Source organism: Hippoglossus hippoglossus, chromosome 3, assembly GCF_009819705.1.
Source record: "Hippoglossus hippoglossus isolate fHipHip1 chromosome 3, fHipHip1.pri, whole genome shotgun sequence".
NCBI classification, from domain to species: Eukaryota; Metazoa; Chordata; class Actinopteri; order Pleuronectiformes; family Pleuronectidae; genus Hippoglossus; species Hippoglossus hippoglossus.
Window position 1 is genome coordinate 28465434 of NC_047153.1, and position 26715 is coordinate 28492148.

At 41.3% G+C, this 26715-nt stretch overlaps 1 protein-coding gene across 1 annotated transcript in view; it reads right to left on the reverse strand.

The window, feature by feature from the left end:
• Positions 1-2788: 2788 nt before the first annotated feature.
• The window catches only part of znf536 (zinc finger protein 536), a 195931-nt gene continuing 172004 nt past the window's right edge, over positions 2789-26715 (reverse strand). Inside the window, 1 exon segment of the mRNA XM_034578747.1 lies at positions 2789-5454. Coding sequence (XP_034434638.1) covers positions 5300-5454 — 155 coding nt within the window. The 3' untranslated portion in view covers positions 2789-5299.

Sequence of the window (26715 nt, forward strand, 5' to 3'; positions counted from 1 at the left end):
TGGTGTTCATCACTCTGTGAAAGGAGTCGCTTAAATGTTGAAACTGCTCAGCTGAGCAACACACACACACACACACACACACACACACACACACACACACACACACACACACACACACACACACACACACGCACGCACGCACACACACGCACAACAGGCCGGAAAGGTGACCTAATGTGTTCTTTAATCAGACACATGTGTGCTGTTACATGGAGACACACACCTACTCAATTGTTTATATAGATACACACATTAAAGCATGATGCAGGCCCACACCCCCTCATACACACACATATGCATACAAAGTTTATAGTGCACTCACAGACTCACACAGGCAAAGCGAGTGATGATTGTTTCTTTTCTCATATCTAGCCATTGGAAGCATCCTTCTTTTGGTTACATGTATACGTGTGTGTGTGTGTGTGTGTGTGAGGGTGGGTGTGTTGATATAAACCAGTCAAACAGTTACTTTCTCCGGATGTGAGTGTTATTGGGAACAGACTTTACAGATTTGTGGCATGAGCCCCCCCTCTACACACACACACACACACACACACACACACACACACACACACACACACACATCTGGTGCAGTGCAGCTGATCCGTTTAAAAATTAGTCAGGCATTGACCTAGGCAGCCTCCCAGCGGCCCAGCAGCCTTTGGGGTCCTGACGTTAGGTTAACACAAATACGGATTCCATCAGTGCAGTGTGGATCAGGTTTCACGTGACAGAGGGGGGCAATGAAAGCGTGAAATATTGGTTCCTTTGAACAGCAGAGTCAGCTGAAGTGAGGCTGTGTGGGGAGGACACATGTGTTGGAGTGAACTTTTAATGTGAGGTGGGAGAGTTGCTGTCATCTTTACTGCTGTGATACAGGAGCAGCAACACTTATTTATGTGTGTGTGTGTGTCCTCACACACACAGATCAGCACGGTGTTTATTAGATTCTAATGGCTCACGTTGACCTCTAACCTCTGACTGTCACCTCGACCAACAGAGTTCAAGGCCACTGACCCGTCTTCTCCTTTGATTCAATAATTTGAACTACATTTTAGGGACAATATATATTTATACTTTTTGTGGATCCCAGCATTTAAATATAGCTCATTAAAGATGTTGAGTACAATAAAGTGTAAACTGCAGACCTTGATACTACACGAGTTTTAATTATCATGGCTGAACACATAAACAAGACGACATCATGCAGTCATAGATTATCTGATTAATATTTGAGCTCATTCCATTTCAGAAGACAATGGGATGATTTAAACTTTATAAAAAGGAGGAATAACTTTTTTTCTTTCATTATAAGCTTCTTCATTCACTTGTTGATGGGGGCTACACATTTATTTTTACCTCCACCAAGGACTTCATGTTTTCAGCCCTCGTCTGTTTGTTTGTTGGTTAGTGTTTTTGTCTGTTTCACAAAAACAACTGAATGGATTTCCACAACACTCTGTGGAAGGAAGTGGTTTGGGGGAGGGAAGAGACCATTACAGTCTGGTGTGGATCGGGCGGATTTTATGATGTTTTTTTTACACTGTGAGAACATTTCAACATTTTCACTGATTTCCTAGAGAATAATTCATGCAGCTTGATGAAAATAATCAGACGTCATAAGGGAGCAGATATTTATGAGTGTGTGAAATGTGGTGCAGCTTGATTGAATCTAAAAGGACGTTTGTGCCTCGGTGGAGGTGTGTGTTCTACTGAGAGCCTTTCTGCTTAAAACTGATTTCAGAACATTCATGGTGCTGCACTCACTGACCTGTTTGTCCCCAAATTAAAACATAAATATAAGGATTGTACTATATTGTTTTGTAATACATACAAATATTTTGGACTTTATATGGAATGGGTGAGTCAAAAATGTTGATATTAAATAAATTGGTAAGACGTTCACTGACATCATACTAAATGTCTCATCCTCTGTCTTTTTCATTGTAATGTTTGAGCACTCACGGCACTTAATGTTAGGTAAAGGTCATAATCTACTTTAAACGTTAAAGTTCAATTTAATTCCATTTAACCAAAACCATGATCCCAACCTTAACCACAGTGTTTTGTTTACAAAATAAGACGCACCCAGGAACAGAAATGTGGATGTGAACCCTGGTCTCTGCTCAAACAGAGTTTATACTCTCGCCACCCCCCCTAGTCACCACCTGTAGCTATGGTGCGGTTCATACATGTGGTGCTACGTTCATTTAAAACAAGACTTGTCTGCAGAGGACCTAACCTGAAGTTATACTTTTCTTCTCTTTGATACTGAAACTCACAGACATGCTTTTTTGTAGCTGTTTCATAGTCTGTGCAGATTATATGGATCTGGTCGAATGTGGACTGGGCCAGAGGATAAAAAACATAATGTAGCAACTGGATGGGAAACAAAGAAGTAAAATAATCACTGCACATCTCTGATCTGGAAGCGATTTGCTGTAAATGGAATTTTCAAATCTGCCCTTTACATATTTCCATGTGGGACACTCAGAGCATGCTCATGTGTTTCCCATCATCCACACACTGTTTATGACCTCTTCCTCACGGCCACACAAAGTGGTGCAGACAATAATTTAGTTGTGTATATTCCACATCGTGATCACGGTCCGTGAAGCTTCACCATCAAACTGACTGAGAGATAATAACTGCTATTGGAAGTGAAGGACTACTCTCCAAACTGTTTCCCCACTTCTCCTGGCACAGTGACACTCACCTTCCTGATTCTCGCTCTGTCAGAAATGAAGAAATTAAAAACATGAAACAGGCCGTTGCTCTGTGACAATCCTTTTTTTTTTTTTTTTGTTTGAATACATTTTATTTTTATTATAAGTACAGTTCAGTAGTTACAAAACGAAGCATCTGCCATGAGGATACAGCAAAACATAAAGAGTGTTCAGCTCACAAGACAGGTTTTTGTACATAACATGTGGCGTGGAATGCTCATTATTATAGCTGGTTCATAGGCGAGACTCTCGCCGTTCATCTCTCATCTTTACACCCCTGGAAAACAGATGGGGTCAGAGGTCAAAGCCATTGGACAGTGCCTCTAGCAGGATGAATCTGATTGGTTCACTCAGACCCCATTTCCTGAATTCCTCCCTTCCAACACCCTGTCACATTTTCCAACAACCACTGCTTCTCACTTTTCATGTGTCTCGCTGTTATTATTTTAGTTTTAAATCCCCTCTTTTCCTGGTATATTGAAAATGAAAGAATGGTTAATTGTAATCTACATGAATCAAATTAAAAAAAGAGAAAAAAAAACAAAACAGGCTGTACTGCAGCGAAATCTCTTGGCGTTGGAGTTTGAGCACAGAATCATGCTGCTGCTGAAGAAGTATTGGGCCGATGCTGCAGGCCAAAAGGGGATTTGCATACAAAAGAAATCTGGGTAACAATTTGTCAAAGCCACATACAGTATAGAGGTTGGTCAAACTTAAAAGAAAAATTAGGAGGTATTATATTTGGACTGTATATACCGACTTAGAATTTTTCTCTGGGTTCACAAAAAATGACGTAGAAACATTTCACAAAGCCAAGGGACACACAAACACACACCTTCAGTTCAGTTAGTTATCTAGTTTTATACTGTATAGGTTGGATTTATAATACTATCACAGTGCCAAATACTTCTGAGAACCAAAACAAATGAAAGAAATAAGAAAGGATAAAGTCCCTCTATTCATAATGGATCCTGTATATATGGGGGCAAATATGTTTGCAGCACAGGAGACGATTGTCATCTTTTTCCTCTTTTTCTTTTTTTTTTTTTTGATCAGTAAATGGAGAAGGCATTAATGTACAGTACATATAAAATAAAAAATAAAATCAACCCTACATCCTACAGTCTAGCACAGCTACATAGCTTTGTAGAAGCAATAACAGATGACTTGTATCTAAGGCTATACACAATATGTCTTTTTTCCCAGTTTTTTGTTCTTTTTTATTCTCATTTTAAAGTAAATACATCAAACCATTTTCAGTAGTCATTAACACTGTGCAACAATGATCGGTGGCAGTATCTTACAAACATCTGCAACACTAGAGTTCTTGAGGTTGACATGAGGGATGAAGCGAAAGGGTTGGAGGGTGATAAAGAAAGAAACATTTCCCCCACATTACCTTTTTTTTGTTTGTTTTTCAGATCTTTTTTTTTTTTTTCTTTTGAATTCTTCTCTGTCAAACTCTAGAAGGATGCCGACCTTTTCAGAACGTGGCTGTGCAATCTACTGTCATTTGTTTGCTTGTCCTTGTCACGAATCTTTTAAAACTTTTGTTTTCACTTTTGCTTTTCTTTTTTTAAACTACTGTATATCTCTCTATGTACATTAAGCATCTATGGCTGCTGTGATGGATGATACAGAACAAGAAAAATAGACAAAGGAAGCCAAATGGCAGGGTGAAGGCCTGTACTGGCCTGGTTATGCAGAGGGGATTTAGTATTGTAAGTACATTTAGGGAATATTCAGTCCTCTTCACAAGTATCATTAGCACCACCATCATCAAAGGTCAGCTATATGTGTATTTTTTTTTCTACCAGCAATATCATCTCTGGAAACAAACTTGTGTTGTAGATTGTCATGTGGTGCCCCTATCCTTTGTCAACCATAATCCGAGTGATGCATGGCCGTGGGACACAGAGACAGAACGGCTGATAGGAGAGCCCAAAGTGGCTGGTCTGACAGGAAATGTGCTTGGTCTCCGTCAACAGTCCGGTAACATTGAGTTGCTATTCTACAGTAGAATACATTCCAGTACAATATAATGGCGGTCCGTGGACTTGTGAAATAACTGTTGTCTTCAATTTACAGGAGAGAAAGGTCTTTAAAAGCCTATTTGATTAAGCACAACACTTCAGTCCTAACTAAAAAAAGAGAGAGAGACATACCTTTCTAGCTCAAGGAATGTTTTAGAAACTGTGGGGCCAGTTAAAGGAGTTGCTACTCAGACAGGTAGTTTCATTAAAAGAAAAAAAAAAAACATTGTAGAAGATAAGACAACAAAGACAAGGGGCATTCAGACCACAGGAGACAAAACAGGAAAATTGTTGTCACTTTGCTTAGTGTCCAAGAACGCTTGCAAAAGCCGTTTGGTCCATCACATAAATCCAGCCCCAAACTGTCCTTCATATAGTTCTCACCTTCTCTTCACTCTGACGGTAGTATGTGTTTTTCATCTTAAATAAAGTCTTTTGTTATAGTGTATTCCTTCATTTATCCTTCATCCTCATCTTCCTCCTCATCATCACCGCCTTCATCCTCATCCTCATCATCCTGCCTTGCTCCGGTCTGGGCCATTAGTCTTTGTTTACAGCTTGGGCATCCAGCCCCTCAGGGTCGCCTAGGTTATGGTTGTTAGGGTGGTTAAGGTCGCTGTTAAGATGGTTGGGGTCGTGGGTCAGCGCGGGGTCATGGGTCATGGGCTGGTCCTCGTCTCCCACCCACAGATGCACTACGGCCAATGAGAGAACAAGAGGCAGATTAGCACCACGGGCCCAACAAACCCCAACCTGCAGCACACATGCACACGTACACACACACAAACACACACACACACACACACACACACACACACACACACACACACACACACACACACACACTCGGCACTGTCAGCAGGGCCAAATGAATAGATTGAATATTTGAGACTGTGAAGACTTCAAAGAGTCCTTTCACCCAAATTACAGAAAAAAAACATATTCACAGATTGTCTTTAAGATTTGGTTTAAATTTCCAGGAGGTGGATGGACCTCACTGTCAGCAGTGTGTGTGTTGGGACAGAGACATGTCCTGAAGTACAGGGGGGACATGTGTTGGTGCTGCTGTTGGAGGTGTTAACTGTCCAGTGATGTGACCCTTGACTGACAGTTAGGACCAGGTACAGAAAAAGAACTGTCCCTGTCTTCTTGTGTGTTGTTAATACAGTAGTACAGTAATATGCTGGTGATATGTGGTTAGTATGACACATTCAGGGTGGACAAAATAACACGAACACCATGAATTAAATACATTCAATTGCAACAATTCCCCATATTTCCCTCTGTGTGTTGACTTGATGCCTCATTAATGAAGTGTGACCTTCTCACTGTGGTCTGCATTTCATTCCAGCACGCTCCTGTTACTCTGTCCGTCCTCTGCTCCCTCCTACAACCATCTGAGTCAATATGAAGCTGCTCTTTCATTACATCGCTACATCTGAAAATCTGCAGATCCACTGTTTACTTCTCCCTCATTTAATCTTTGCTTCTCCTTCACACAGGAGCTGGGGCCGCTCGCTCAGAGAGATAATCATTTCCACGACAATACGAGACGCTAACACATCACTGTTATGACAACGGGAGAAGCTTGGTACTCGGTGCGAGCAGGTTGGTCGGCTCAATAAGTGTGACACGGAGTGTGACAGTGGGTGAGAAGTGAAGTGATTTATTCTAATAAAAACTTTTTAAGACTCGATGACACAGTAAGAAATGCATAACTGTAATTAGGTCCCATAGCAGCGGCCACTAAATAATGCAACTTGCCCCCCCCCTCCGCTTTCGTTCCCTCAGCAACTTCTTAGAAAATTATTTTGCAATAAAACACCGCGGAACACATTTGCATGTCATGTTCTTTTAAAGTGGCGTTATGAATCTGACAAAACCAAATTAAAACACGGGTTTATTTGAACTGTGCTTTCGTCGAGGATGGAAATGGATATCGAAATGAAAGGAAGTGCCACGGTAACAGAGGGAAAATAAAGAGCTAATAACGTGATAAAACATCTCTTAGATTCAACACTGAGTAATAACTCTGGAGCTGTCTGTGCGTGGAGTTAACGACCCCAACATCGCCGTGCAACCAACATTTACTTTACTCTCATCGGGCTTCTGCTCTTTACACTCACTGTTACTCGGTTACTGGGATATTAAAGGATTATTGCAATAGCTTTTTTCATTTTCATATACTGTTGGAGCCACTAAAAAACATAGAAGATAAAATCTGACTCCTAATGTTGAAGTCACAATAATCTTGATCATACAAATGTCTGTACATGTGCACTGAAGGGCTGGTCTCTTCTACAGTCGTCTAACTGGTGTGTTCCCCCCCGATCAGATTTACAGAGCATCTCAGAGAAGGATCTGAGTTCATAACCCACTTTCACCACTAGATGGCAAGCTAAGACAGTAAATAGGGCACTGGAGCTTATGCATAGAGAGCTCTGCTGTCTGCTGTCAAAGAGTCGACGTGTCACCGTACATAAGCCCTGTCATTTCGCCATTTACAGATTCGCTGTCAAACTTTGGTTCATAAAGTCAGAGCAAAATTAAGCTTTTTGATAAAACGTACTTAAAAAATGAAAACAATGAAAGATGCAAATATTTCACATCTTTAAACATCAGGCTGTGATTTTTTTATATTCTATACAGCTAAAGTTTCTCTAGAAATAAAGTTTCCTTGGTTTTTAGTTTCAAAAGTGTCTCGCTTCCCCAAGGGCACGTCTTGCCTTTGACATCCCTGTAAAGAAACTTCCTGTAACGAGCTCCAGATTAGGCCCCATATTTGATTTTCACTGTTCATTAACTAAGCCACCTGGAATGTTATTATTTAAGCACGGTGCTCCTTCTCCCCAAACAACTGCCGCTGCGAAGGGGGAGAGATTTCCCGGCCAACTTTATAGATTTAGCATAACTTCCCTCTCACAGTTTTTAATTTCCCATTCGGGCAGGCGGCAGATGCACCTCACAGACACAGAGAGCCTGCCTGGCATTCATTTATCATACGAATTCAAGGCTAATGTATTTGTTTCTTTTGAAGGCTCAGCCCTTCTAGAAGGCTGATGTATTCATGAAGAAACATGATGGCATTATGATGTTGATGATAAAAAAGTATATCCCGACGATTGAGCCAAAGAAGCGCACTGAGGCACCAACCCATATACCCCATATCCCCACACGTTATGTGAAGGAGCAAGTACGCCCTCCTGTGGTGTGTTTTGAAACAGCAGATGGCAATAGGGGTAGTTATTGGGAAGGAAAGGGCCAAGGAAAGGAAAACATATGGTGCGAGGACACACAGCTCCAGGATCCATCCACTGTTAATACATGTGTCATGCTTAACAGAACGGATAAATGGGAAGGAGGATGGAACAATGGCATACAACTGCACTCTGAGCACGTGTCAAGAGCGCCTTAGGATACGGTGGGACTGTGTGTATGTGTGTGTGTGTGTGTGTGGGTGTGTGTGTGTGCCCTAGTGGTCTCAGATGTATCACCTGACATTAATAGCAGTCAGTGAAAACATCACACAACAGGCTCTCACCAAGTAGAAGCTGGTGTTGTGCAGTGCAGAACCCTGTGGCTCATGAGTGTGACAGTGTGGCACGTTTGTACAGAGTTTTCTTGATATTAAACTCAACACAAATAACTAAAGGGATGCTGACGCTTCTGTATCAGCAGCTTCCACTTTACTCTTTCCTCGCCGATCGTTAAGAGTTTCACTCATATTGATTTTTGAAGATTGATATGTAATTTAAAATGGATCGAACCTGCCCTCAGACATTTTGTTCCACTTCCTCTCAGTTCACGCTTTCAAAACGACATCATAAGATGCTCCAACTCTCAGTTCATCCCAATTATCTACATTTCTCAGTTACCTCACGCCACAGCAGCTTGTTTTGGTTTAATTCTGCCAGGTTTTGAGGAATCTGTCTCTGACATTTCTGTTTTGAGTCCAATGCGGGCGGCTGAATGGAATTTTGTTTTTGGTGCTCAAAGAGCTAAAGACAGGGTTCACGTTACTCCTGATAATCCACTGAACATACAATCAGCAGTTATTATCACAGACGGGGATTTCTCCGAATGGTACTGTTTAATATAGTTACTGGATATAATTCAACAACAACACGTTGTCATGTATGTATGGATATTACTTAAAATCTCACCTCCATTGTAATTAGTTGGAGGCAATAAACTAAAACAAACATTTCTGCCTCATAAACTTTTTTCTGAATGGCTGGATGTTATTAACTCTCTTTTCAGGCCTGTAAATAATCAAGATAAAACGGGGGGGGGGGGGGGGGGGGGGGGGGGGGGTAGTTATTTGCAACTGGTGACGACCAGGTCACAAGTAAATGTTGCTTCATTCTGGACAGAGTTTGGGACGAGACCAGTGGGAGAACAAGAAGTTCAGGGTGAAGCACTTTCTTCTGAAGCCGTTGAGCAAGTTCGTCTCCTCGCCTCCACTGGACTGGAATGAAAATGATTGGCCGAATGTTTGATATTTACGGCGCTAAAAACTATGTTATACATGACAGTATATCAGTGGCCATGGTGTATCATCTGTGGTCCTCTCTGTCCATATGGACTTGAACAGAGAGTGTAAGAGTGAACAGTGTCTGTGCCACTGAAGGTGGCTGTGGCTCCTTTGTTCCCACCCCAGGCTTCCGGGCCCTGCACTAGCGGCAAAGTGTTGTTCTTGGCAGAGCCCCGTCACATTGTACAGCCCAGTATTTATAAATATGTAAATATGAGCGGCACCAGGCATAACACGGCTCACTTGTATACACCAAGGAGGAGCGGCGAGGAAGTGAACGCACACAGCCACCCCCCCGCACCCCCACCCTCCCCTTAGCTAAAAATTGTATTTTTAGATGGTTTTAATGAATACAGGATGTTTATAGTTACCATTCCCTGTGATTCGCACAAAAGACTAGAAAAATCCACATCCACCCTGCCACCCCTCCTCTGCACCCTTCCCACCCTCCTCCCCCTCCCTCCCCCCAATCCCTCAAAGCACAACTAAGGAAGAAGAAGAAGGGGTGAGGGAGAAAAAAAAAGCAAATTTGTGGTGAAACGCAGCAGGATTGTTGTGCTCTCAGTCTGCTTTCGGCTCAGATCCCTATTAGACAAACAGAGTGTGGTGTTAAGGTGCAACAAAGAGTGACGAAAAACTCCTGTGTGCGGGTGGAGAGTGTGGGGAGGGGGGGGGGGGGGGCAATGCGCGAGAGGGAGACGAGACAAGATGTGCAGCGAAAAGGTTCCTCACAAAGAGACTTCAAGGTGGAACACAATTTGTGTTATTTCTGTTTTTTAAAGTTGCAAAAATAATACAAAAGCCAAAATCAATATGTGCGAGGAGTGGGTAAAAAGGCTACCTGTTTTCTGTTGTCTGTGATAATCTGTTATTTTGTGTGTGATGACTCCATGTCAACTTGTTTTCTTTTTATAAACTCTGTTTTGTTTTGCCGCAAACTCTCGGGTCTGGTATGAGCTGATGCATATGACAGGATGAAAAGATTCAGAGGAGCAAAAAAAAAAACTGAAATGTAAAAAACGAATGATCGCAGTTGGGAAACACAATGAAGAGAATGTTAGTGGCCTCTTTCTATCTTTCGCTCTCTGTCTCCAAAACTATTTCTGAGGCTAAAAGATTGCCGGCTTGATAATACCTCCGCTGAGCAATTTAAGCCCAAACACTCTGATGCTACAATCTGTCTTCTCTGCCTGATAGCGCTTTTCTCCCCTCTCCTCTCCAAATTACTTTCTTTCATATCTAATTATATTTGCTAATGATCTTATAAGAGAATAATGGAATGTGCTTGATCTATTACCTTTTTTTTTCAATACATAAATACAATGCGGGGGGAAATGACTATTGGAGACAGGAGGAAATGTTTTTTTTTATGTTTTTGATGAGAAGGAAAATGAAGCTGGGAGCTGCAGGGTCATTAATGGGCAATGAACACAGAGGTCATCTCTCATATTCTCTTTGACATTTCTCTCATCTGACGTGCTTGAAACAATCACAGCCTCATCCACACTCTCCATTCGGCCCCTTTGCTTCGCTATTTCTCGGTAATCTTCCAGATATCCACCTCCAGTCTCTTTGATCTGCTAATGGAAACATCTAACTTTGTTAGATGCCAATTCAGCGTCGATTATTTATCGTCTGCTTTTGCATTTAGCCGGAAACTTTCAAAGATGTGTCTTAATGGGAGGGTGTGATTGAGGATATATCAGAGGAAAGTCAAATGACAGACAGAAAAAAAAGAAAAAGTCGCCACACGAGAGCTTCCAAACGCTGCGTCCGGGGGTTTGAAGAGGGGACTTGGCAGACCGACCTTCTGTAGTAACACTTAAAAGGCCGGGCTGCAGATTGAATTTTGAGTTCAGCTTTGGTGCAGATTTCCACAAAATCACACAAGAAAAATAGTAGTTCTAATTATCTTTCCCTATTCAAATGATGGCTTTCTGGTGTTCAGCTTACATTCGCAAAATCCATTGGCCTTTTAACTGAATAGCTCTTCTCTCTTTCTGTTGCCAAACCCCTGTCCCGTCCTGTCCCTCCCTCCTCGCTCCCTTCCTCTTAAGCCTCTTCTCCATTCTCCATTCTTCCCACTTTCTCTTTCCCCCTATTATTTTTTTTGTCTCTCCACAGGCCGTAGGACAAGCCAAGCCATGACAGGCACTCTAAACCCCCTGTATTAATGGAAGGAAATGGCATTCGATCCCTGTTTGATCTCCTAATCATTTCTGATGAAATGATAATTAGTGCCCTTCCAATCCTCCCACAGAGGAGGAGAAAGGGCTGGACTGAGGGGGGGGTAGATACATAAAAAAAAAACAATCCTCTTGCTTTATAAACCTAAAATGACATCTCTGTCACCAGGCTGGGCATTTTCAGAACCAACAAGTGCCTTCCTTCTTTGCAAATTTCCCATCCTTTACTCACAGCGAAGGGGAAAACACACACACTCACACACACAAACGCACAATCAGACACCCAGAGACACAGTGCTTGGCGACTGCTGTCTGTGATTCTTTTCAGCTGACATAATCCTGATTGATTCGTTCAGCAGATAAAAACTGGGTCCACTTCTGCCCTTTTACTGGGGGGGATGGAACATAATACGGCCTTTTATTCAGCAACAATGTAACATAATGGCGTTGGAATGTGCAGGGGAAAAAGGCCACATCTTAAATGCTTGTGACACACAAAGAGAGGGAGAGAGAGAGGGAAAGAGCAAAATTTAAAAATTAAAAAAGACAGGAATTAATCATTAAACTGCCAGATTACCCATGTGCCCTGCTTCTATCAAGGTCAAATGACGGCTGTTACTGTGGACAACTCATTTTCTTTTTGTCTCTTCTGGGTGTGGTTGTGTATGTTCACAACTTTCTTGTGTCTGGCACTTTGTAACTCCACGTTGCCTTCATGTTCTCACAAGGAAAACCAGGGTCTGAAGGCTTAAGTTTCCTAATCGTCACCATTCCTTTTCTGAAAAGAAGGATTTAGTTTAACAGGCAGGAGCAGGTGAGATCTTACGTCACCTTACGGTTTTCTTTTCTTTTGGAGAACTGTGCATGACCTAACACCCCTCTGTAGTTCACTGAGATATGGACCACGGCTAAAGGCTACTCCAGTGGACATTAGCAGTAGAGTTCATGTTGCTGATGTTCACTCTGAGTAAATGTGCTGTAAAGCAGCAACAAATTGGGTTTGTGTTTTCCATAACAGCTTGTAAGCTTTGTAAAAAAAAAAAAAAATGTGCCTGAGCAGCATAATCTCACGTCACAGTCTCTTTAATGTGATTATCTGTTATTAAATGTTTCAACGTGCACTAAAGTGCTTCTGTGTCTTTTTTTGCTGTGGTTTTTATTTCATACATTTCTGAGCCTACATTTTTATGTCTGCTTCATTTCTTAATAGCTGTGCTTAAAAAAGACACAGTGCTGCTACAAGAAGAAGAAGAACGTGTTGATTTATTTCATGTAATGTGAAGATTAGCTCTATGAGCTGATAGAAAGTATAAACCCTTTAAAACTGTGAAATGTTTAATCCAAAAATAAGCCTTTTTGACATTTTAGAGAAGTTTTTATTTAACTGTGAATATGTATAACAGTAGTAGTATTAAATTCTGTGATACCTTTTTGTGACCTTGACATTTGAAATGGAGTTTTCATATGTGAGCACAGATTAACTGATGCTGTCACTGGTTGCAAACTTCTGAGCTCTTGTTTGGTTTTGAAGAGCAGCACCAACCAAAGTGCACAGGAGAGCACGCTGCTACATCGAAACTCAACTGTATTTAATTGTAGTCGCTAATCTGCAAGCCAAGGCCAACCCAGAAGTGTACAGTGTTCATTCACACCAGCACAGAGGTGGTGACATATCTAGTTACTAACTCAGTGTGGCATGGAGCCAGGTGGGACATGGCGAGGAAGAAGGAGTCAGTGCCATTGAAATGTGTCCCCCCCCCCAAACTCATCTACTTGACAGGGAAAAGAAGAGGAGGAGGACAGACAAAAGGAGGGTGATGACAAAGTATGGAGGATGTATGTAGATCACAGGAGGAGGAGAAAATGAACTAGAGACACGGCAGCAAATAGGGCAATATTATATAGGGCAATATGCATATATAGGGCAACAGTAAGTGTGTTGCCCTGCTAAAAGTCTATAATATACTCACTCATAAAGACAGTAACACACAGCAAAATAGAGAATATGAGCAGCGTGATAAATCTCAACCTCAAGTAACGCAGCCAAAATATCAGGGCTCTCATTAAACTTGCACACTGGTGAGTCAGTACCCCCCCCCCCACACCTCTGGACACTCTTCCTTAAATCTCCACCATCAGTGGCCTCAGCACAATGCTATCATTTGAAATGTTTGCATCAATTAAACCCTGGAGAACGCATAGAGCAGGGCAGAGACACAGAGAGATTAAAGAATGCAGATAGTGAGATGAAAAGAAGTCTCTACAGGGGGGGGTTAAGAAGACGGAGGGACTGGAGCGTAATAGCAACCCAGCCCCAGCTATCATCATTTATAACATCGGAGAACCTGTGGCTGCTCCCCAGCGTTACCATGGCATGGGGAGAGTTCTCCAAAACCTCCCAGTGCTACAGATACATAAAGCAAGGTTGGAGTCGGCTACAGAGGAGGAGGAAGAGGAGGAGTACCTGTGAACGATTGTATCATGGGCTTCAGTTTAGTGGACTGAGGTGCAAGACTGTCAAGATTTATGGAGACAGTTCTTAATTCACAATCTGTGAGGGAACAACTATCACGCTGAGTGATTTTATTCAGATTTCTTTTGTGCTCACATTTTGTGGCTTATTTCTAGAAAACAAAGGGTTGTTTATTCAAACTAATTCACACATAGAAAACCTGGGGCCGGTTAATCAAGCACAGAAAAACTTATCTGCACTGTCAGTAAAGAAAAGGTGGGGGTGCAGTGACAGCAGTGTCAGTAGGGGCCCGATGACAACAGGTTATTTTGGGTTCTCAAACTGTTTCTATCTTGATGCTTCAGGGAGGCCAAAGAAAAAAAATCATGCCCACCATGCATAAACAAATAGTTTCATATAAAATTTATGAATAAAAAAACACCAGTTTAATTAACTGCCCCAAACTGTCAGTATAATAAAAACAAACAATTTAATTTCCAGTATAATGTCATATAGCTATGATTGAAGACTATTGTAATCTGTAAGATTCATCAGAGCACAGTTGTGTGGTTACTGCTCTTTAATGATGGTGAGTTACCTTCAGTATCCATGTCATGCTTGTCCAAAATATTAAGTTAAATGTAAATTTGAATGGTTTATATTTTAAAGCAGTTAAATATCATTTAAAAAAAATAAAGTGGTACTTTGACAGAGACAGTTCCTCACAGTTAAAATGTATTTCTTTCTAACCTAATGTCGTTGTCCTTTTTTTCCAGGTTTAAGGTAAACATCAAGTCACATTTTTTGGTTTCTTTTCTTTTCTTTTCTCTTTGGCAGCTACATGAAGATGCTGGCGCTTGACACAAGTTAAGTGTTGCTATTAACCCATATATATTTGCTTTTCTCATTTCTCTTTTTCTTCCTCCAACAAATTCCCGGCACACGCACTGACACATCACCATTTCAGCTTTCCATGATCTAACGAGAGAAAAAAGGCAGAGAAAATGAGGAATAAAAAAAAGAAAAAACAAATATGTGGAGCACCTGGTTTCTTTTTAACATGGTTTCACAGGCTTTCTGTAGTCTCTGATGATTCAACAGTTGCTGCTATAAACATCTGCTGCCTGCTCTTAGCAGATCTCAATTAAGACTCACACAGCCGGCAACACCATACCTTATTTGTGCTTAAGCTGTTTTTTTTTCCTTTTCTTTTTTTAACGTGCCAAACGAGGGATGGAGGCCAAAAGGTCTGACAAACCCCACTCAAAGAGGACATTACGAGGTACGAGGGGGAACGACAGAGCTACGTTGAGGAGAGGTTGGAGGTGTTGGCAAGAGATTTCAGAAAAGAGGTGCTCCTGCCAACACTGGCAGCACATTTAAGAAAATAAGCAAAAAAAACAACAAATGTTGACAAGCAGCAGCCTAAAGCCCTCCCTCATTTATTTTCTCCTTCCCATTTCTTTTTAAAAGAGGCACCCAGTACTCAAAAGACGACGACGAAGACGAAGGAGTGAGTGCTGATATGATTATGTAAATGTAAACAGGATTTCCTGCCGACTAGAAGCCGTTTTTCTCTCTCTCTCTCTCTGACCCGTTCTCCTTGCAAATCTTCCATTTAAGACGAATTCCCCCGGGGAGGCCGCTCCGCTGTTACTTAACGGGATAATTATGATATACGAAACCTTTCCAAGATCAGCCCCCCACTCCCCCACCCTCCACACACACACACACACACACACACACACACACACACACACACACACACACACTCTTCCTCCTCATCTTCGCCTTCTCTCCATTTTCTCTTTTTCTCACTCTCATTCATTTCCTCTCAGGCCTTTGCTCTGCCTTCTGTCTCTGTTGGACAGTAACACTGACGTGTCTGAGATGTCCAAAATAACCACGAACTTAGGTTCAAATTATGTGGTTTTCTTGACGGCAAACGGTGACACCAACTCTTTTTTGGGAAAAGAAGCGGTGGACAGGAATTGAATTCTCGCCATTGTGGAAACGCTTGTGAAAGAAGCAAGTAGTCCATCGTCTGCCACGAAAACTCATCTGAATCCCTCTATGACCCTTAAAGTGGTTTCTTAATGCAAGACAAACCAGAGGTTGTGTTGTTAACTTTATAATACATTTGCAAAAGAAACATTTAAAAGAAAAAAGAAACAATTAAAGAGGCAGAGAAAAGATGGAGAAAGAAAAGAAAAAAAACAGCAGGAAAATGAATTGTCATGAATATTCTGTCTCTCTTCCTGTAGCTACAGTAAATTATTTTAGCTTAGTCATATCAACACCATCTGATTTATTAAAATGCCTGTTTAACTCTAAAGCAAAACAACAACATCCATCTCTATCTAAAGTCCCTGTGAAATGTATTCTTACCACCGTATTCTACCAGAAACAATTCAATAAACTCAATATATTTCCTTATCCCCCACTGCATCCCTGTGTATTTAACTATCAAAGGCCCCACTGAGATTAAAACTCTTTTAAAGGTTGTCGTGGCTAATTCTTAAAAGGTTGATCAGGAAAAAAATGTGGAATTGTCTCTCCCTGTTAGCAGATTGTTTTGTGTTCCGCTAACTCAAAAAATAAAATACTTTAAGACACACTTAAAAACCTCTCACAAGCATTGACTTGGCAGTGCAGCCTTTACAAACATATGCCATGCAGCCAAACATTGTTCAAACCCACAGAAGTTTATTCTAAATCCTAGAGGAGATTTCAAAGTGTGCAAAAATGCCAGAGAAAAAAAAATAAGGCTGGATTTTTTCATGAAAAAGTGGAAATAGAATTAAATTATGCTCTAGACCTCTAAAATATTTAAACTCAAAGTGACATATTAAACAGCTCTTACTGTTTCTACTTAAGAGGGATAAAAAGGGTGTTTTTAATTGACTGACTGTTCAGGCTGTGTAGATTTTAATGTTGACATTTCAAGCCTGCTCCATTCAGCTGTGAAAATCTTCTTTTCTGACAAATCCTTCATCTCACTTGGACCTTAACACTATGACCTCACAATGGAAGAACTGAGCAGCGATCACATTATATTCCACATATTCCTCCACCATCCCACTGTGCAGCGTGTCTGCATGTGTGCGCAGTGTAACTGGTTACTTTCCATAATATACTGTGCTTACCCTTTGATCTCCACAGCTAAGGAGTCTCTCCGGAACAAAGAAGTACGTACTTTTGATATCAAGGATCACAAATGTGCAAAAAAGAGGGAGCAGAAATCACGCTGCTCCAAACATTTCATAATGCAGACGCACAACTTAATTGCAATTCTCTGTGGTTGTTTGGTTCCTTATTTACTCCTACAACTTTGTTACAGAGCCACACGTCAAACTATTTACGCGCTGGTGTAAGCACTTTCGGCTATGACTCTTTTCGCTTGACAACGGCCATAAACAGAGGAGCGAGAGATCAAAACTGTTCATCAGAGAGCGTGACAGATGACAGATATGGCAAGTGATTTTCCATGATCATCTGTGCACATGGGGGGGACTTCAAGGGATGGAAAGAAAAAAAACCATGAAGGGAGGGGGGGTACAGGATGAATATGAAAAAGAAAAAAAATGAAGAGGAAATCAAAGAAAGGTTTCTTTCCACATGAGGTAGGGCAGTGCAAGAACAGGCAGAAACACAGAAACTTATCGTCTTCTGTAACGATAACGACGCTGCGAAGGCGGAGCATTATTTTTCATGTTGCGGGCCAGCCGTTGGTCACAATCATTAGTTTGTGGGCTCTGTTAATTAAGTGCTCATAAATTACACAAATGCCCGGCTTCCTGGAATTCTGCTCTGACCTTGAGTGGGTGTGAACATGACAGATGACATTAAAACTTTGTGAGCATATGGTACCGTGATGTATTTAACCCACACACATGGACATACACTTTGAGATGTGACATCTTCATGGAAAAGAATTGTTGCACCTGACTGATCAACCTCAAGCTCCGAGTTGCCCCCCCCCCCCATGAAAAAAAAATAATAATAATAACAATAGGGGTCTTAACAGTTTTTACAACGTGTTTGTTCTGACAGGAAAATGTGACACATTCTGGAGGTAATCATATTTCTGTGTGCGGATTAAATATTATTTTAAAAATCATAATGAATAGAATACAAATATTGACAGCGTGATGCCCTGATACTGTGCTATTAGTGAAGTGAAAACCTAATAAAGTCTAATAAATACAGAGTGATACTTGTGATATTAGTAATTATTATTCAACACAATCAAGGGAAGGAAAAAACTTTATAGACTATAGGGAATATTTCTGTCAAAGAGACTTGCACCAAAGCACAAGTTAAAAACTGTAGTTCTACAAATACTGCACTGGTGACTTTATATGACCATGATGTCTGTTACATTTTACTTGCTGGAAAAAATACGTTATGTTTGTATAATGTTTTATTCTCATGTTTTGTATTGTCTTGTATTTCGGAAAAAGCATTGCTAGTTGTAGAACATGTACATTCACTGTAAATAATAATCATATAACATAAACTTAACAAACAGGTGAAGAGTCTAGGGTGTGCCCTAACACCATGGCAACATTTCATTTGATTTAGTTTGAGCATTGCAATTACCAATAGTTTTATAAAGATAAAATCACAGCAACCCTCCTCTGATTTTGATGCGTAAGGAATGATTATGAAACACTCTCTCTCTGCGCCTCCTTGCCTGTGCTCCCTTTCCCTCGCTCCACCATTGTTTGGCTGTTGAAATCCATAGCATTTCTTTTGTTCCCCTACTTTCTGTAAAGCCTGCTCTCTTATTTTCCCAAGGCCAAGAAACTTCAGACATGAGAACCCCTGATATAAAACCAGGGAAATTTACCTGGGATTAGCAGCCATTGACAAATAACCTTGGTGATAGATGCACAGTAGATTTGGTTCAAAGCTCTCCCGGCAGCCTCAAAAGAGATTAGTTCACTTCTTATCAGGTCAGCCGCGTCGCCTGGGAAATGTGTTTAAAGTCACATTGATTTATTGAAAGATTCCCCAATAAGAAGATATCGCACGACTTAAGGAGTGTGTGTGTGTGTGCGTTCTTATGTGTGTCATGTGAATAAGCGCTTCTAATAAATTACACTGCCTGTTCAAGCTTTAAGAAAAAAAAAACTCCACACAAAGACGTTTTCAACAAACGCACAGTGCGCTTCAGACCAAAAAAGCACTTCTAGATAACTAGTGTTGAACACTGCTACTGGAGAGAGACATTCCCATTCTCTCTCCACCTGTCTTGCCCACTCTCTCAGTCTCTGTCTCCATTCACCCCATGCTGCTAGTGCTGCTGAAAACAGTGATTGTACAGTGGTGAGACACAGAGTGACACTGACAGCGAGGTATAATAAGGCCTCTTTGTTCCCCAGAGAGAGAGAGAGGTAGAGAGACATGCAGATAGGGAGCAGCTTTCATTTACACCATTACCTTCTTAAGCGTCATTATCAGGCCAAGGAGAGGAGGACTGTGGGAAAGCGGGTGGGGCCACCAATGAGGGAAATGACTGATATGACATGTTGCCAGGTCCATCTGAGGGATGACATTCTCAATTCTTCTCTCTCTCTTCACACACATGCGGTTTACACAGCTATCCTTGTTAGGACAGTGCATTGACTCCCATTCATTGTAGATACTGTAACTTAAACCCTAACGTGAACGAGGACCTCAGAAATTAGATTCTTTCCCCATTAGGACCAGGTTTGGTCCCCAAGAGGTCTACTGGTCCCAACAAGGTTGGTGTTTACACAGAACAAAGAGGTAACAAAAACCTGTACACACCCACACACACTGTGTTTTACATTTGTCTGGTTCACTCATTTATCATCTTGTCTTTTGTTTGGTTTGTTATATTTTTTCATGGACCAGCCCTAAAACAGAAAAACAACTAGTTTTGTCTCTTTTTGCAGTGTACAAAAGTATGTGGATATGCAGACATTACACTGGTATTTAAATATTGTGCATTTATTCTCAAGCTGAGCTGTAATACACTGCTCTTGCAGTTTTCACTTCTCTGGTTTAGGGAATTTTGAGATTTTGGAACGTGGCTCCAGGAATTTGCTCCCATTCAGTCACAGGAACATCAGTGACGATGGTCAAAAATGTTGGACAATAAAGGAGACAGTATATTTCAACGCTTGTCAGATGGTTGGACAGCATCTGAAACAGTCAACATTTTTTTCCGTAACTTTCTGACAAATACACCTGCTTCACACAGCAACAGGCCATTTGGGTGGATGTGGAAGTGAGCTACAGCTGTGAACGTCCATGACTGACAAAAATAAAGTTAGACCTTTGGTTGACCAGCTGAACGTTGGAGCTTTCCAATTGATTACGACTCTTTGAAAATAATTTGCATGAACAGTTTCTATTACATCATCAAGGAATGCAACTCATTTGTGTTTGGCCTTTTTCTCAGGTTTTTGTAGGAAAGCAGCCACAGCAAAGTAGCAACTACTGTTAAACTATGCCAAGTTGTGACCGGCTGAAAACTCTGTCAGCGGTGTGGCTGGACCGATGCTTTGAGGTGCAGTAGGATTTCATAACTGAGCTATGGCCAAGACGCTATAGCATTTTGACTGATTTTGACTTGTTGTATGTAGAACCAAGTGCAACACTATGAATGCCTTCATATCCCTATATTTAAGTTATTATTGTGTGTCGTCTCCCCACTACACCTTTAGTTATTATTCTACTCTATTCAGAACAAGTAATTCTAACAATAACAAAGACTTCTAACCTCTGAGGTGGTCAAACATGATGTGCAAATTTCATCCCAAAGCTGTTGGGTGGTCTTAATGTCAGAGCTCTTTGCAGTTCAAACACACTGAAATTAAAGTACCATTTCAGTATTGAAGACAAACACAGAATGTCACAAATTTAGGTGCAATACGATACCATTGCATGCTGGAGCATTAAGACCTCATTGGAAATAAGTAAGGGTTGGTCAGTGGATACCCCTGTAATATAGATTCGTTCCCATCCTCCTCTTCCTCTTTCTCAGTCTGTATCTTTTCATGTCAGCCCTGCCATTTCAATGTAAACGTTTGGATAATTTTATTTTATTATCTCTCTCGCATGTCCTTCCCCCTGCCTGCCTTCATCCACATACCTCCATCCTTCCTTTCTCTGTCTGTGTCAGTTTGCATGCTTCCTCCATGCCTTCGTCTATCTCTCCCGCTGTTTGCTTTTAACTCTTGAGGTCATCCGGGACCCCTGGGCAGCTATCCCAGAATGCTGAGACGGCTAACATCCTGTGGAGTTGCCTTCTGGACAGAGTGGACAACTGAGCCAGGACTCGATCGGTGCTCGGGACTCAACTGTGTATTAAGCCACTTCTACAGCCAGACAAAAGAGTCATCTTCAAAGGTTCTTTGGTGAGAGTGGAGGTTCTATAGCATAACGTAAGAAGTACAGCAAAACTCAGATTGTTGAATCTACATATAGCATTATCAACATCAATAAATCATAACCACCTTCATTTGTAGACATAAACTTAATTACCACAAACAATCAGATTGGCAGCTTCTGCGGGTATCTTTAATGTGTTTTACATTGTGAGCCATATTGGTTTATGGCACAAAAAGAGACTGTTTTTGTAACACAAAATAACTTTGAAAGGGATGTTCTCCCAGCGCAAACTGAGGTAGAGCTTTCAAAGTTTCTGGCAAGCAGATAGAGTGAGAAGCAAAAAATAAAATGCATAAAAATAAGACAAAGAAGGGAGGAGAGGAAGTATCCTCATTGTGTTAGGAAGCAACAGGGTAAAAAGACTGGTAAAGTTTTTTTTTCCAAAAGTTTGTATGTCAAGATCAATACAGAAACCCTCCTCCCTCCTCTCAGTTATGAGGAGGTCTTGAATACAAAGTTGAAGACTATGCAGTAATGCATGTATCTGATAACCACAACACTCTTGAGTTTCAAAGAAGTTAACACAAGGGCCCGTGTCTCTGTGTCGCTGCTCAAGTGGAAAGCTATAATTAGCGATGGAGTCATTGCCTGAGTAATTCAGCCACGCACAAAAACATGCTACAACGCGGTGCCTTCATGTAGAGTGGACGGGTAATAATAAGATGACAAGGAATCAGTAGTCAGATGTCAATGTTTGAATGTCCCGCGCGCACACACACACAAATACACATCTCGTCCTTCACTGCAAAGTGGCAACAACAATGATGTCTTGTCCAAATGAACAGCCATGAGTGTATGTGCCTCTATGTTGGTGTGTTTGAGAGACAGAGGGGGGGGTGTTTGTGCATGTATTCTTCTCGTGTCTACGCTGTGCAGATAAACAGGCAAGCAAGTGATCAATACATAACACACAGAAAGTCAAAAACAATATTGCAGCATCAAGGCCTGTGTCTATAAATGTCTGTTTATTCGATAGGGAGGAAGAAGAGAGACCCGGGAGAGATTGAGTCTGCTTGACCAAAGATGGATGAAGAAATCAATCTGTGCATCTCTGCTTTCAAACAAATAAGACATGTATCGAGGCAAGTAGGTCTCTCTTCACACAAAAGCATGAACACATATGTCCTACATGCACTTGCAAGAACAGCAAAGCAGTTTAGTTTAGTTCCACATTGTGGAATAAGACTTTTTTAACAGTTTTGTTTAAATCTAATTAAAAAAACACAACATTTGACAGTAAGTAATACAATCTAAATTAGAAACTAGTAAATCACTGGACCAATATTGAATGGGTCAGTTTAAGTATGGGTGTCGATGTATATATACACTAACAAATAACAAGAAGTCGTACAGCAGAAATGTAAGATCCTGTCTGTTTGAGGTCATTTTAAAACATTTTGATCGTAACTACATGTATCCCTCTGGGAGCACTTGCTGATTTGTATTTCAGCTTTTAAAAGGGAATGGACTTTGATAAGCTCTATGAAAAGTAGCCGGAGTCAGAGTTCCTTCTCTACGCTTCAGTCGTCCAATGAGAAGCTGTTTTACTTTCTGAACTATGTCGACTGCATAGACAGAATAGATGTTAACACCCAGGCTCCACACCAGGGGTGACAACCAGGCAGGTCTGTCCCTTTGTTCATTCCTTTGCTGTCGACAGTTTCAAGACACGTTTAGAACACTTCCATGTGCTGCTTCTCAGATTCTTTAGTTTCTTTATCGTCTGCTCAGGACAATTTGACTCGGGACCATCTCCCGTTTTCCTAGAAAAATGTGACATTACTGGCTTACTCTGTTGATAGGTCAAAAGGGCATGCAATAGGTCAAGCTGATAGTGAGCGCCCTCCACTGGATCACAAGGCAAACTACTTCTGATGTTCTGAGGTGCGTCTGGACTGTATACTTTGTATTTGAGCAGGTCATAGTTTAATATGACCTTTGATGTTCGAATTTCAAATACAAGTGACAGCTCTACTTCAAAAGTTAAAATAATATATATTGTTACCCAAATGTGACCACTGACATATTTAGAGTCAGAGATAGAATCCTTTTTTATTTTTTACCAGTGTGATATAATAGTGTCACCATTAAAAATCTTTCGCAAAATAATACTGTCAACAGCTAAACCTCATGCCAACCAACTGACTTTCTTATATCGTAACATTTTAATGTGTCATGCTTTGTGGACGTGCTTCTCTGACTGCATATGAAACCTATCTGTCCATGTGGCTGGACGGCTGGTTATCACAGAGGGACAGCAATGAAGTCTGAAAGTGGATGATGAACAAGAGGAATAGAAACCCAGAGAGAGACAGATGCGTAAGTCTTAGAACGTGTGTGTGAGAGATTGTGTGTCAAAGTGCTGTGGCCGCCGTCAGTCGAGAGCCGCATCAAACAAACCAAGACACAATGATATCGACAGAATGTCAAGAACAACAGCAACTAACGGTGGAGTGTGTGTCCATGTGTGTTTGCCTGCACGGCTCGGTATGTGTGCAGCATCTTTACACCGGTGCGTCTTTGTGTGTTCATGTGTGTGTGTGCGTGTGCCTCGTCAAAAACAAAGGAATCCAAATACACAGTTGCGCATAAGCATAAATATCACTGGCTGTCAGTCAACTTCAAACAATGCAGCTGTAATCTCTGATAACATAAATACAAGCAGCTGCGGGAAGCCTGAAAAACTGCCACGGGAAAGAGCGCTGAGTGAACCTCGTCCTGTTCTGACCATTAAAGGCAACTTCACCACGTCTGCACTGAGACTGAAATCTGAGTGTGAAGTTGGAAGGCTGGTTGAGTTCCAGCTCAGCCTGCATCTCGTGCGGTCTGAGCTGATGAGAGTCAGTGGTCTGCGCGGCAGCCGGACATATAAACACCACAAGGACTCCAAATCCCAGAGGTCTGTGCCTATGCTCGGAATCTAACAGGGTTCTGCATGTCATCAATAATCCCAGTTGTCAGACCTCCCTGTCGACAAGGAGCAGATCTACATGTACACTCTCTCCCTCCCTCCCTCCCCCCCCCCCCCCCCACACACACACTGTGATCTCTCCCCAGTGGATATATTCTATTTCCTATTTCCGTCATCACCTGGTTCTGATTTAGAGGTCAGGAGAGGGAGTGCTGGATCAAGCCAGGCTAAATAGCTGTCACTCATATCACCAGCAGAGCTAACTAGCTGCCTCGCTGCTGAAATTTGTTTCAAACACCCCCTTCTTTTCTTCTCCAGCTCATTTCCCACCTATACTGAGTGTGTTCTTTCCTTAAAAAAAAAGAAAACAAAAAATTGTGACTGTTCAACAAATGTTAAGCTCTGCTCATAATTCACAGGCTGCATACTTGTGGCCACAAATGCCCTCTTTCTCAATAAATGGCTTTGACGAAAGAATCATTTGGTTGGAAACTAATCACGCTGCCCGGGAACATTTCTCAATGCTTTTCCAAAGAAGGGAGACAAATAAGCGCTTCGATGGATTAGTGAGGCAGGGACAATATCTGAGTTTCACCTCTAGATGGTGCTGATCTTTTAGATGTGCGACTCTGCCACGCGGTGTGTGCAAACAACCTGTGTGTGTTGTCGTGTTGCATTTTGAGCTCTGAGCCATGTGTGCACAGGAACACAGACATACATGTGTGAGAGTCATTCCGTGTCTCTGTTGTGTATGTGGGTGTATTATTTTTTTTTCCACAGGACAATAAAAACATTAATTTGCCCTGAAATCATTTCTGACGTAAATGTAGAGCAGTGCCCATTGGAACCCAGTAATGAAGCATGCGGCATCTCGCCGGCTCCTAATTTGACTAGTTAAATGACTCCATTACGTGTCTAACAGACAGAGGCAAATTTTTTCTGGTCAGTTGAGGCTCACTTACCCGCATCCTGATGTTGGGGAAATGTCTGTCTCTGGCTGGCTGACTGACTGACTGACTGGATCTGGCTCATTCTCCCTGCCTCCGACTTTTTTTTTTCTTATTTTAAATTATTTAAAAAAATGAAATGATGTTGTGAACATGTGAAGAGGCCAGGAAAAAGAAAGGAAAAATGCCCTTCTGATTTTTGCATGCGTTCCTGTGCCTCTTTGTGTTTATTTATTATAAGCCCCGAGATAATTTAATCAAACAATGAATTCATCAAAGTATGTTAAAGTGTGTGAGGAAAAAAAATATAAGATGTTTTTCACATTCGCCATCAAATTCTATTTTTTGATACCAATTTGTGTAATCATATGCTTGTCAACAGTGTTATTTGGCTTCTGACAAGAGACAGAGTGAGTGAGAGATAGAGAGAAAGAGAGAGAGGAGAGAAGATTAAAATATATTGAATTATTAAAAGGACTACCTGCTGTCCATCACTGTCACTTAACACATGTAGAATGTAAAGTGCCTTCCCAGCAGCCACTGGGTGGACATCTGTTACCACACACACACACACACACACACACATGAATATATACACACACAGATGCACGGAGTGACACCCCAAATTTCTATGTTCAAAGAAGAAAATAATTTATTTGTTTTGTTGTTGCTGAAAGCGATGACAATGGCACACACATTCCCATTTACATGCACACACAGTGCAGATCACCTGCCATCGTTACCCAATTCCCCTGAGACTGTGATAGTTGGACTAGTCTCTACTTAATGAAAAGAAAAAATGAAAAGACCTTTTTTTTGTCATCCCTACAGCTGAGCGAGGTGAGTAGAACTTCCACTTCCTCACCCCCTTTAACATCACCCCAAACCCCGCAGCACTGCTGATTAGAGACCTGATATGACAACCAGTACTTTACCGACCGTTCCAACAACAGCCCTCGTAAAAAACTCTTTTCATCACAAGGGATTTTAATTTTGATGCATAATTAATTCTGCACATTCACAATAAAAGAAGCGTTACTGTTGCTACAATATTCTTACTGTATATAGATATGCATTTTTTATATTGAACATAAGGGGGGAAATTCAATGCCAAAATGTGCTTCTAGTAAAACATGATAAATTCATAGAGTTGGAAGTGGAGCCGATGGTGAGCACGAACAATGGAATCAATCTAGAGAAGAAATAGAACGGAATAGAGGGAGCAGACATTCACTTTAGTCATTTTAAAACCACTGTGTATCCAATAATATGAAACATTTTCCTCAGGGTGTGTTTGTGAGTCTGAATGTGTGACGTGTGTGTGTGTGTGTGCGAGTTTGTGATGTGAATGCCTGTATGTCTGTTAATCTTAATTACACCTGTGTGGATCATCCCTTATGTTCTTGATCTTACAATAAGAGACGACACACACACACACACACGCACACACACACACAGACACACACACACAGACACACACACACACACACACACACACACA